Source organism: Hypomesus transpacificus, chromosome 23 (genome assembly GCF_021917145.1).
Source record: "Hypomesus transpacificus isolate Combined female chromosome 23, fHypTra1, whole genome shotgun sequence".
Taxonomy (NCBI): domain Eukaryota; kingdom Metazoa; phylum Chordata; class Actinopteri; order Osmeriformes; family Osmeridae; genus Hypomesus; species Hypomesus transpacificus.
The window spans coordinates 3,878,379-3,891,053 of NC_061082.1; the positions used below are offsets into that span (position 1 = coordinate 3,878,379).

Sequence of the window (12,675 nt, forward strand, 5' to 3'; positions counted from 1 at the left end):
TACAGATTGTAACGTTAGATTGAATAACCAATTTAACTCTATTAGGTAATAAACCATCATTGTCAGACAGTATTTTCAATTACTTTACAAGAAGCTTTCAATCTTACAAGTTCACGGTAGACAGCGTTACCATAGCAACAGCATCCGGTGCACTTTCCTCTTGGATACACATCCCCAAGCTGCTGCTGTGATTGGACAAACACACCTTGGATGTCACTGGTGTAACCGAATGATGGGAATTTTACCACATGAACGGAAGTCCAATCCTCGAGTTTCACTGGCCTTCTCAGTATGGCACTCTAGATCGTCATGAGTGAGGTTAGAGCGAATGAGTTTAGCTATTGGGTACTTTGCACATCTTTCATGAGAGGGAAGACCCTTCTCTTTTCTGTGGTACGGAAGCCGAGGGGGGACTGGTTCGTAGCGCGGCGGCGGTGGGTCTCCACCCGAGAGTATGGCGGCCAGGATTGTATTTATGAATAAATAACTGGGGACATGAAAGATATGGTGAATTAGAAACAAAGAAACACAACTTGTATTTTGGACACTTGAAACCGCGTTTGGACAACTATATTGGCTATAGGCCCAAAGCGCGCTTGAAGGCTTTCACGTAAAATCCGCCACGGTTTGTCCTGTGTTATTGCCAATGTATTCGATGGAGCAAGTTTTGTTTTTTTTCACAATGCCGATGGTGAGATGAGCAGATAAAAAAAAGCACGTTTCACATTCAAGTATTTGATGCATTTTGAAATTGCAGTCGTTTGGACACAGTCACCAATGTCTTGTCTGCCGGGAGGAATTTCTACAATGAAATCAATCTGCGGGCACCGAGTCTTTGTGCTCTGTTTTTTATGTGCCACATATGAGCAGTGGTAACATAACCAAGGCTCTGTTCTTGATACATATTCACAATGGGACGCAAATTGTGAATGACATTTGTGCAGGGATATTGTAATTGAGTTCAATGTCGCGCGGAAAGTAATAGCTTTTGACAATCTCTTGAATTCGTCCACTAACAAGGGAGCGATGCGCGAGTACAAAGTGGTGGTCCTCGGCAGCGGTGGGGTCGGGAAATCCGCCCTCACTGTCCAGTTTGTCACCGGGACGTTTATTGAAAAGTACGACCCAACCATTGAGGATTTTTACCGCAAGGAAATTGAGGTGGATTCCTCCCCATCTGTTCTGGAGATCCTTGACACTGCTGGCACCGAGCAGTTTGCGTCTATGCGGGACCTTTACATAAAAAATGGACAAGGATTCATATTGGTCTATAGCCTTGTCAACCAACAGAGCTTCCAAGACATAAAACCTATGAGAGATCAGATCATCAGAGTTAAAAGGTTGGTGAATATGGATCAATGCCTGCATTGCCTGTATCCAGTTGGAAATATGCATCGCACACTAGGGCATCTCTTAACATGACACAGCCCTGTGGCACAGGACAGAATTGATCCATGTTAGCAGAGTGGCTGTGCGGGCTGTGCATCTAAGTGCATCTAATTAAGTCAAAAAAAAACTGCGAGGTAAATTCCTAAAGACCGCAAATTACTTAACCAGTGTGTTGATAACTTGAGTGTGTGGTATCCGATGAAGAAAACACCAAACCTGCCATCTCCTACCATTAATACCCTCAGCATCACAGTGACTGCAAACTGCAGGCCCGCTCATCTCTCCTTTCACACTCCAATGGGATTCTTAACAGTATGAATTATATATTTAGTGGTGTGTTCACTACATGTGTGTTTGTCTTATTTGGCGCACGGAGGCCATATGGTTTGTCATCTGCTATTTTTATATTTGCCCTTAACTACTGCCCTGATCTACAATACTAGGGCCATGATGCTACACAGTCTCCTCAGTTAGCCTCCCAGTAGGCCCTACTGTTCAGCATCAGTGTTGGCCTTCAGCAGAGTCAACAGCACTTTCCCTTACTCCCACTCATTACAGACAATATTAGACAAGTGTCTTGTGTGTCTGCCTGGCTAGCTCAGCTGCTGCTTGCCGTGGTTGTCTGATGGTTTGGTCGTGACTGTGTGCTGGATGCTGCAACCCCAGTGAAACTGACCGCTGGTATTCCCATGAGTGTGTGGACCAGTGTGGCCATACCTCAGAATCAATGCTAAAGCAATGGGCCTTTGGAGTTGCTAAATTTCAGGGGGAAAGCATGTTATTGTCAGGCCAGTTTCAGTAGAGGAAAAGTGGCATTTTTACTTAGCAGCACAAGCTATTGGAAGAACAAGAAAAACGATCACCCTGGGAAGGAATCAAACATTGTTGTCAAATGACGAAGCACAGACACAGAGAACATGCGAGATGACTAGGGGATACCCACAGCACTGTGGAGATGAACTAGGGGTTGTTTCTCGTTCACAGCAGTTAACACACTTGTTAATGACCGTAGGCCTAGTCAATGTACAGCCCTTCACTGGTTTATTATTCTCAGGTAAAGAACTAAAGCATGGCCATAATTAAGGCCTGTTTGTGCAGCTATTAATCCCGTGACTTGTCCGGTGAGGTCATGTAAAGAGTGGCGTCTTGGCCTGTGCTAGACTGTGACAGTGCGAGTGCATCGCTCCGTCTAGGTGTCAGTGTATCTGCCAGGCTGAATGGAGGCGGGGGGTGGGGGAGTGTGACAGGCCACAAAGAGACAAGGCTCTGCTCTCCCAGACAACCCTCAGCTGCAGCACTAGACCACTGCAGATCCTCCACATCTATGCCCTGTGGTTGATGACAGCTAAAGGCACGTAGCCACGATGCTACAGCAAAGCCAACCCTCCACCAAAACCAGTTAAAGAGGATGAACGCAGATTATTATTGTTATTTGGTCTTAACGATTGATTGTCATGGCCTGCATTTCTCCTTCTGGGTCTCTGGATTGTCTCTTGATGACTTCCAGCATAGCCCAGACTGGGTTTAATTCAGAGTTTGGGTTGGATGTAACCATTCACATAAATCTACGACTCCACATGAAAGAATGAGGTCAGCATGTGTTTCCCCCATAAAGAGGTGAGCATAGGGGAGGTATGGCTGAGCATTTGTGGCCCAGAGCCTATTGTGTGTGTGTGTGTGTGTGTGCACCAGGTGTGGGCCAGCTGTTGTGTGTCGTTCCAGACACACACACACACCCAGGGACTGTCTCCTCAAGTCTGGTGTCACTCTACAACACTCCAGCAACACTCTCCCACTCGTGCCCTTAGGAACAAAAGATCATCGATCATCAAAATGAGCATTTTCATCTGTCTGGCAGAACCCAGGGATTGCTATATTTATGCTAATAATCATTGGATTCTTGATTTGATGTGACTTGGTGTACTTCACCAACTCTCTCTGCAACTGGCCCATGTTTTATACATAGGTTTATCCTAAACACTGTTTGGAACAGGCAAACCATATTTCCTGCAGCTGGACAGTTTGTTTTTGTGTTCATGCAGTAAAGGTTAAGATGGGGATTATCCAAGACTGGAGGCCTAAACTATGGTCATGTTCCCATGGCTTGTTCTAAATGCTCTACTTCAAAATGATAGGGCCACTCAACTCAGTTTCTCAGCCAAATACGCTGTTGGTTTCATAGATTATGGTAGGGAAGTTTACAGTACAACTTCTGTTCCAAACAAAGAAAATGACTCATGTTGTTTACTGAATCATGACCGGAGTCTCATAGCGTCCTATTCTGATGGAAAAGGGGGATGTACAGAGTAGTATAAGACTAGAGCTAGCCAGGTCACTTCTAGAGAACAGGAAGTAGACCTAGGTTGTAAAGTTGTGGCTGTTGGTCAGCATAACCTCAACCTGTTGAAGCTCAAAATCCATGGATAGTGAGAGCCCAACAGTAAACAAATCATCAGTATAGCATCGAGCTCCAACCGTGAACATCAGAAGAGAGGAGCATGACTCGACCAGATCTGTCAACATGGCCTGCCCGGCAGCTCTTCACCCTCCAGGGGTCCGTGAGGCAGAGGGGCCCTGTGGCCCTCACAGCTGCCCCTCCTGCTCTCCCGGCCCCGGCCCTCCTCGTCACCGCTTCGCTCTGGCGGCCTCCCCACAGCCCCGCCTGCTCGCCCCGGTCAGAGGCCCCGGTGTGTGTCACGCCTTGTTCCGAGCCCTGTCAGCCAGCGTTAGTGTCTGCCGTTAGTGCCACAGATGGCCGTTAACAGAGGTTGCAGATGATCACCCCCGCATGCCCCCACATGCCCCCGCATGCCCGCCCCCCCCGTCCTCTCCACGCCCGCCTGCTCGCCCGTCACTCCGGTCTGCAGCGGTCGTTAGCCACGCGCAGGTGATGCCCAATGACGGCTGGCGCAGGATGTGCCAGCGCGCCCAGACACCAGGCTCAGTGTGAGGGCTTGATGGATGTACTGTAAGAGGGAGAAGAGGCGCCCCATTGATATTCTGTGGCGCTACAAGTCCTGCTTGTTTGTCAGGACATCTGCCCCATAGGCTGAGAGAGAGACTGTTTGTATGACACAGGCGTCTGTTTGTGCAACATTGATGTGGGACAAAAGCCTGTCCTGAGCTGTGCTCTGCAGGGGCCTCTCCAGGGGAAACTGGAAAAGGGAATTTCCTAAACCAACTTGTGGAAACAATTTTGTTCTAAAAGGGTGGCTCGCTTTAATTACCCTATTACCAGTCTAGGCCAATGCTGTTATTGAACGAATCATTATGTATGAGAGAGGTTTCACACACAATTGCATGACATTTAGTACAACTACAGATTTAATGCACTGTCCAGTTGCACCATTTTGCTGTTGCACCAAGTTGTCCAAAAAAACCGACAGATTTGCCCTTTCTCATGGGACTTTTAAACCCTGTCACGTCGCCCTCTTCTTGGTTCAGACCACCCACAGTGTTTCCCACAGATTAGAAAACTATATGTGGCGGGGGGGGGGGGGGGGGGGGGGGGGGGGGGGGTTCGAAATAATTCACAAAATCAACAACAACAAACAAATAATTTCTGCATATGCAGGTAGCGACGCTGCATACAGGGTGCTAAATAACTATTTAACTGGTCGGCTCCATGACGCCGGGTAAGTAGCTAGCTCTTGAAACTTCTCACCAAAAGAACGAAGGGGAACCTTCGATTAAGACATGTCCGTCGGTACCTAGCGAAAAGTAGCCTCAACTTTCCTAGACCTTTAGCTACGGCACTAATGCTGAAGGCTCGCTGATGTAGCTGTCGGTCTCACTAGAACGGCGTATGCATTGTTGCTAACGTGTGCTGACGTAGTGACTGTGTGTGTATGTGAGAAAGACGCGTGCGTGAAAGAGACGGAGGGAGAGCAGGGAAAGGAAATGCAGCTGAACGAATACGCTGCGTGTTTTTACCTAAATAGCGATAAAAAAAATGTTTTACGAAACGCAATGTGTGGCGGCCGGTGTTGATTCTGTGGCGCACCGCCACAAATTAGTCTATGTGTGGGAAACACTGACCCAGCACCAAGTTTCTGACCCGGAGCCAGTGAAGCTGGACCTTCATAATCAGCCTGGACCACTGGCGCAGCATGCTCAGTCTGTCTGCTTTTCTAAGCCTGACTTCAGCATCATAAAGCTGCCCTGGCTGCTCTCACAGTATTACAGTTCCGTCGTAAGCGAAAAAAGTAAAAAATAATGACACAGTCTGTAACGTCAGTCAGGCAGTGAACTGTTGAGAACCGAATCTGCTGGCTCTGTAGTTGAAAGAGCCATGCACCGTTTGAAGATGGTGTACATGCCACTGTGGTGGGTGGAAAATGACTGATGCACAGAGCAAAACAATATTACTAGAACTCTAGAGAGCCCAGCTACTCCAAGCATGATTAGCATATTGCTGTTTTATCAAGTTTGAAATCCTCGAAAGAAAATCTTGGAAACAATCGATGTAGCAATTCACTGGATAGTGTATTGGTCTGATCAGTTTTTGTCCAGATGGCTCTAACTGTGACTACCTTTCTAGAACTATACTATTCCACATGGAGCCATGAGTTATTTTCATGAGGTACAAAATACATGCCTATGGAGGTTCCAGAATTAGCATCATGTACTGTACAGAAGACCCAGAAATGCTGGGAAGGAGAGGCTGAAACTGGCTGAGTCTGCCACTCTAATCTTTCTATTATAAAAACCATAAATTAGACCAGTCTAATTTGAGCCATGCCTCATCTCCCCTCTCTTTCGCTGGGATGCTATGGGCAAAAGAGCCAAACACGTTTGAGGGAGACACTGTCACTACATGTAACATTTTTCATCTATGTCGGTTAAGCCCATGCACAAGGATGAGTTTCATTTTTTCATTCGTTTTGATTTATTTTTTTCGTCTGAGAAGATAGGTCACCGTCTGAAAAAGTAAAACATCTAGATTGAAGAGCTACTGTGGAGAATGGCGAACATTTTGTCACACATTCTCCGCAACTGGACCCTGTCCAGTTTTTCTTGTTAGAAAAATACATCTAAAAATAAAAACCAAGAGCTTCACAGGAAAGGGAAGTGGAAAGCTTCCTCCAGCTACTGTGAAACCATCCATTGGATTCGCAACAGAGAGTTTAAAAGTTCTCTAAAAAGTGATATCTCAGCTGTTGTCTGTTTTTGCCATCCATTCACCAGAATAGGAGTTTGGCGTTTCCTGCTATAGGGGCCCTGTAGTGCCTCTGAGATGGGGAACTGCACTCAGTCTGTTTGAAAGCCTCTTCAGAACCTCAGCTTTAACGTAGCCTACCTTCTGGGCCTTTAGATATAGACGTGAAATTTGTTTTGTTAGAAACATGAGAAACTGTGTACAAGTTGCTTAGTTCATGAAAATTGGTTCAAAATGAAGCGGGTTAGCGGTAGATTTTGTAAAGTCTGAATATCCAAAATACGGATCTTGACCACACACAATATGACGCAGATGCGCGTCAAATCTCAAACGTTGGTATGTGTCTGTGTTTCTATATCCATGTTCCGGGCCCTCTGACTCAGCTAAATCCAGACTCCAGAGTCAACAGCAGGCCCCCGTAACAGGCCCCTCTGTGACCACTGGGAACCAGCATCCTGGAGGCCCGGGGCGCTGGCCCTCGTGCCAGCTGTCCAGACACTGGCCTGTCCTTCCCTCATGTAGGCCACAGTGCTGCCTCTCAGAGTGGCACAGATAAAACCACCAACCCAGGGACCACCAGCTCCCATTGCGCCCGCCCGCCCTGCCTCATCTGGGCCTATATCAGTTGATGCTTCATGTATTATACATAAGGGCCGTCTGGGAGAGCTAGGAAGGGAGAGTGCATGCGAATGTATGCAGTCAGACTGACCGACAGATGGGGCGAGTTTCTATCTGCGCCCTGGGGTTGTGTGTTGTCGCGCATGTGCCCAGGCACCACTGTGTGTGTGTGCTTGTCTGCTCGTGTGTATGTGCGCGTGCGAGGCAAGTGTTTCCGCATCCCTCCTAAGACAGGGCTTCCTGTTGGAAGGCTCTACCCTTCATTAAACATACCGCAAGATGCCCTAGACCTAGCGTGTTCAGCTGGGCTCCTTTCTGCTCTGAGCCCAGCCTGGCCAGTGTCTTTCCCCCTCTCCCCCCTACCTCCCCCCTCTCTCCCCTTCCCCACTAGCGGGCCCATCCCCAGACTGCCCAGCACCCTCCTCCATGCTGCACCCCTCCACCCCCGCCTCGCTCCCCTGCATGCTGGCGTCCGTGGCAGCCGCTCGCTCACACCTCCCGGGATTGCAGGTTTCCCCTCTGTTATTACGGCTATTTATAGAGCCTCTCCTCCTTTGGCGCCAGATGACAAGTCTTTTCCTTTGTGCTGTTCTCCTCCTGGAAGCGTGAACGTTCGCAACCCCCACGACGGCCTGTGCTTTGCTGGCTAGCCTATCGACTCAAATCCAAGGACAATTAGTTATGTTCTTATCGGCTCTTCCCTTGCTGCGTCAATCATGATCATAAGTTTCCTTTTTGTGGGTGGTTTCCGTTTGGATGGGTGACGGGACTGTGAGTCACAGTTTGAGAGAGCTGGGGTGGGGGGAGGGGGGAGGGGGGAGGCAGGCTGCTATGACAGTCAGGGAGGAAGGCCGTGTTGGAAGGCATAAGGTCATCAGTGGATCCCGAATCCATCAGAGCTAGCTGGAGCCCCAAAAGATCCCCCTGTAGACTAAAGCTGACTTGCTCACACAGGTACGCCCTCACACACAGAACAACAACCACAGAAACACACTCTTAAACGCACATCCAGGCTCTCTCCAACTCAGACCCAACTGTTGTTCAGGTTCCCTATGCCCCAGGGCTACAGAATGTCAAACATATCTTCTTCCCTGGTAAAGCAGGCTAAGGAGGAGGGAGGGAGGGAGGGGGCTCCATAGGAGAGGGGCTGGTCTGTCGGGCATGGCCCCACCACAGCACACTACCCCAGACCACAACCCTGCTCTGCAGAGAGACGCCCAGCAGTAAGGGGCTGTTAACCTGCCTCTCTAAGCTCCTTCCCCCCCCCCTGGCTGCTTTTCAAACCAGCCCAGCCCTCCAATCTACACACCCACAGCTATGATTAAGGCTTCTCCAATGAGAGCGGGAAAGGAATAACAGACTGGAGAGCATGTGTTTACCATGGCCTCAAAGACGTGTTCCGAAATAGCAGTTTTTCACGTTGTAGATATGAAGAGCTATATCTGTTGATGAGTTTCTGACTCAGACTTTTCCACTGTTGTATTTTGAACAACTCATGCTCTGTAACTGTATTAGTTTGACTTTACAGAAAGGTATGGGGACATGGAGATTCAGTCTGAATAACGAAGCTGTCTCAGCAGTGGTAGCAGCCCACAGTACAGGATCTCAGTCTCAGTAGCTTCCACAGTACCCCCAAAATCTGCTCTTAAGTCCCAGTCGTTTTTCGGCTTGGCTTGGGAACAGATCCTGGAAGCTGGATGGCTAAGATTAAAGTTCACTCGGGATAATATATTCAGGAGTAGATCAAAGTGAGCTTCTTATTCTCTGCTAGATGGAGCTTATTTGGAGCTGTGGAACCTGCAGACCATGGCCTTGTGACGAGATTCCCTTCCTCTGTAGAACAAAGAAGTACAGAGTCTTCATCTCTCCGATCGCTCTCCAACACAGCTTCCTTCCCTTCTTACCTGTTACCATAGCAATCAAGAACGAACGTATTTATTTCTCTCTCTGTCAAATAAACATACATAATTTAAGGCCATGAATATTTTATTCAAATACGCTAACCTTAGAAAACTCAAAGGATGTTGAAGGGTGTTGGAGTGCTCGATTCTGCTGTGATCTGTTGCTGTTCTGTAATTTGAGGAGAAGGGGGGGGGGTAATCTGAGGGTGGTTTGTATCTGGGCTGTGGCTGAATCAAAGAAACACCCCACTCAAGCAGAATGAAAGGACTCCTGCCCTCACTGGTAGATAAGGGGGAGAAGGACTCACAGCCGGCTTATTCCTTTTATGCCGATGACGCAAAATCCCCCCAAATAGGTTATTTTGACTGACAAAATGCAGTTTCGAAATGGATTGATGGTTTGACTCATTTACAAACTACAGAAGCAAAGTTCGATTTTCACAAATTGAAATTCGTTTTTTGAGGTCGGAAGTTCAAAGTAGTTCCACCCCATATTTCATGGATGCTCATCGCCTGCAGTTTATTCCAGTCAGACTCTCTAATATAGGGAAATGTTTGTACTGCATACAGTAGAGATTATACCGTGTTTACCAAAACCCTTGCTAGCTCAGTAAGAAGGCAGTGTGATGTAACTACGTCTCTCTGGCCCTCGTTCAAGTGGCTCAGTTCCTCAGTGGCAAGCAGCACTCACCCACCATGGCTAAGAGTTCAACACTCACAGGATTATAGCCACTTCCTGCCCCCAGGGAACAGTGGGCTAGATCACCCACTTCCTGTTGACTTCTGGGTTAAGCTCTAGACTACAGGTTGTCAGAGATCGTGGTACTGTGGGACATTATAGCCCACAGGCTGGACAGGATAAGCTAGCTTTCTTTCATACCAAGCAATCTCTTTGAGAAGATAAGCCTTTTAGAAAATAGTATTTCAAGACAATACACACCATATGGATTAAATGTAATTATTTACGAGTCGCATGATTTATTGACAAACATCTTTATGTGCCAGAATATCGGATACGATTTGTGTATCACACATGCTTGTTTTCACTTGGTAAGGCTGCTGTAAAGGCTGCTGTAAAGCTGTGTATCTGGGTCAGACACTGTAGTGTCACGTCTGACGTGTGTGTATGTGTGTCCCTGTGTTTGTCTTGGTCAGATATGAGAAGGTGCCCGTGATCCTGGTTGGGAACAAGGTGGACCTGGAGAGCGAGAGGGAGGTGTCGTCCAGCGAGGGCCAGGCTCTGGCTGAAGAATGGGGCTGCCCCTTCATGGAGACGTCTGCCAAGAGCAAAACCATGGTGGACGAACTGTTCGCTGAGATCGTTCGGCAGATGGACTACGCCGCCCAGCCAGACAAGGATGACCCCTGCTGCTCCTCCTGCAATATACAATAGCCCCAGAGCCTCATGGGACAGGACAACCGGGAAGTCTCTACACAGGATGCCATATAAAGGGGAAACACACATACACACAACATACCACATGGAAGACTAACTAACACACTCACTTTAGAACTTTGTTGGATTTTAACTATTTGGTGCATAAAATCAAGTCATGAAGTAATTAATAATAATGATATGTAAAAAAATATATATTAAATATTAGAATGGAATGAGGAATGCAAGGAATTTGCCGCAAGAGAAATTGACTAACTGAACTCATGAGAAGTGCACTCGCCTTATGATGTTCACGCGTTTATTCATTTGTTTTGATTTGAAGGAAAGGGAGATGCCCAGAGCCATTGTCAATGCAGAAATACTGAACAGATTTCCTTCTCTTTAGGTTGTTCTGCTTTGATAAATCATCTCTTTAACATTGTTTTAGTTGTGTTGCTATGACCCAGTTTCTCACGGCCCATCTAGCTGGAGCCTTCTCCATGTGAAGCTTCCATGACAGTGGAGCCGGGTGCTGTGTTCCTGCTCACAGACCCAGGAGTGCAGAATCCCTCCCATCCACCAGTTTTAAACATTGATGAGTAATTGATTTGTGTGCTGGGTTTCTCTGCACAGATCAAAAAAAAAGAGGGCCTACCTTCATCTGCATGGATTTATTTTTTATTTTGTATCCCTACTGGCAGATCCAAATAGGTGACTTTAAAGCGCCTCCATTTTCTTTTTTGTTTTGATTAGTTTGAGGTAATGGAAAATGGTGAAAAGTCGGTGTCTTTCTTGAAACATCCGTGCAGCGATGTTGTCTGTTTCCTATTTTCTCGTTTTGGAGATCTTATAGTTAGTGTAGCAGAGATGTCTTTCACATATCCTGTGATGGTTTTCTTTTCAGGTGGCTCTAACGGCAGATTGCTGGATATTGTAACTGTTTCAATCTGATGGAACAAGAAATCCATCTGTCAATGTTTGAATAATCTTCACAGACTCTAGAAACCTTTATTCTTTTCAGGAATGGGTGACGTTTAGAATGAAGACGCCTTCATTCATTTTAGTCTCTGTTTGCTTTAACTTAACTGATTTGGAATCACGATAAGATGGGATGTTAAGCTTTGAAACCATCCTGTTCCACTTTATGTATTCAGAGTATTCAAAATTTATAGTTACAATAGTAATAAAAATAATAATGATGATGACGATGATGATGATAACAAGTATAATTACCGGTAGTGTAAATATTTTGTATTGAAAGTGCCAGCTCCTATAAATACACCGACTCAACACGTGGAAATGTCAACCGTATGCATGGCTAAACAAAAAAAGGACTTTCATCGTTTGAGATTATTATTGGCTGTGGAACTGTGCAAACCAAACACAAACACATCTGGGTCTGGCACTGGGCCAACTGTACATTCATGTTGCTATGGGAACCAGGCGTTCCCCGTGTTACCATTTTCATTGTTCATTTTCTATTTTTTTATGTGAACATTTACTCCTCCTTCCTCCCTAAATGAATGGTGACACTGTTTCATTTGGCACCCAAACAATAAAAGTGCGTTTAACACTAGACTGAGACTCCCAACTGTTGACAGAACTGCTCCTGAGTGACACATTCACAGGCAGGTTTGCTCCGAAATTCTTCTAGTGTAGAAACATCTTTGACTTGAAATCACTTTTTTTCTACTATTTGCAGACCTAAATAACATAGTAAACATGCAGAGGCTTAGTGAATAACAAAAAGCCGTGTTTTGAGTTCCCTGGTGAGTTGTTCACAGCTTGCTTACTGTTCTGCTGTGTTTGTGCTGGTGTACTTTGATTACTTTATTGTCAAATATTGTAAAGAGGACTTCAAAGACGTTTGATTCTGGGCCCAAATGCATAAAACAATGTTTGGTTGTCTGAACTGAATCTAATACTCTTGTGCCAGTTGTGTTCTGCAATGTTACTATCTTTACATTAAAAAGATGTAGGGAAAACAAGAGAATCACAACATAGGACTGCATTGGATTTAAACAGTCCCTTTGCTAATTACGTTTGGTTTACTCAAATCTATTCATTTAATCAAATTCATCTTAAAACAAAGCATGATTTATCTTTCCTTTGGATGTATATTTATTTAATTGGATGTATTGATTTGCCAGGCATAATGAAGCAGTTTGGTTCCAATAATCATCAATAACAGTTCTTTATTACAAACAGACAAACAGGGTTTAGGGCTAGACCAC

The 12,675-nt window shown here is 46.1% G+C and overlaps 1 protein-coding gene across 1 annotated transcript; it reads left to right on the forward strand.

Moving 5' to 3' along the window:
* Positions 1–326: 326 nt before the first annotated feature.
* On the forward strand, positions 327–12,017 carry LOC124485650 (ras-related protein Rap-2a). Its single transcript, XM_047047369.1, has 2 exons — positions 327–1,340; positions 10,222–12,017. Exons 1-2 carry the CDS (start codon positions 1,027–1,029, stop codon positions 10,457–10,459), a joined length of 552 nt encoding a protein of 183 aa, XP_046903325.1. The 5' UTR covers positions 327–1,026; the 3' UTR covers positions 10,460–12,017.
* Positions 12,018–12,675: the final 658 nt, after the last annotated feature.

Excerpts from the sequence above, each read along its gene's own strand:
- LOC124485650 (XM_047047369.1), top strand. The coding sequence starts at position 1,027 with ATGCGCGAGTACAAAGTGGTGGTCCTCGGCAGCGGTGGGGTCGGGAAA. Across the intron at positions 1,341-10,221 it reads CAGATCATCAGAGTTAAAAG|ATATGAGAAGGTGCCCGTGA; the intron begins GTTGGTGAATAT and ends TGTCTTGGTCAG.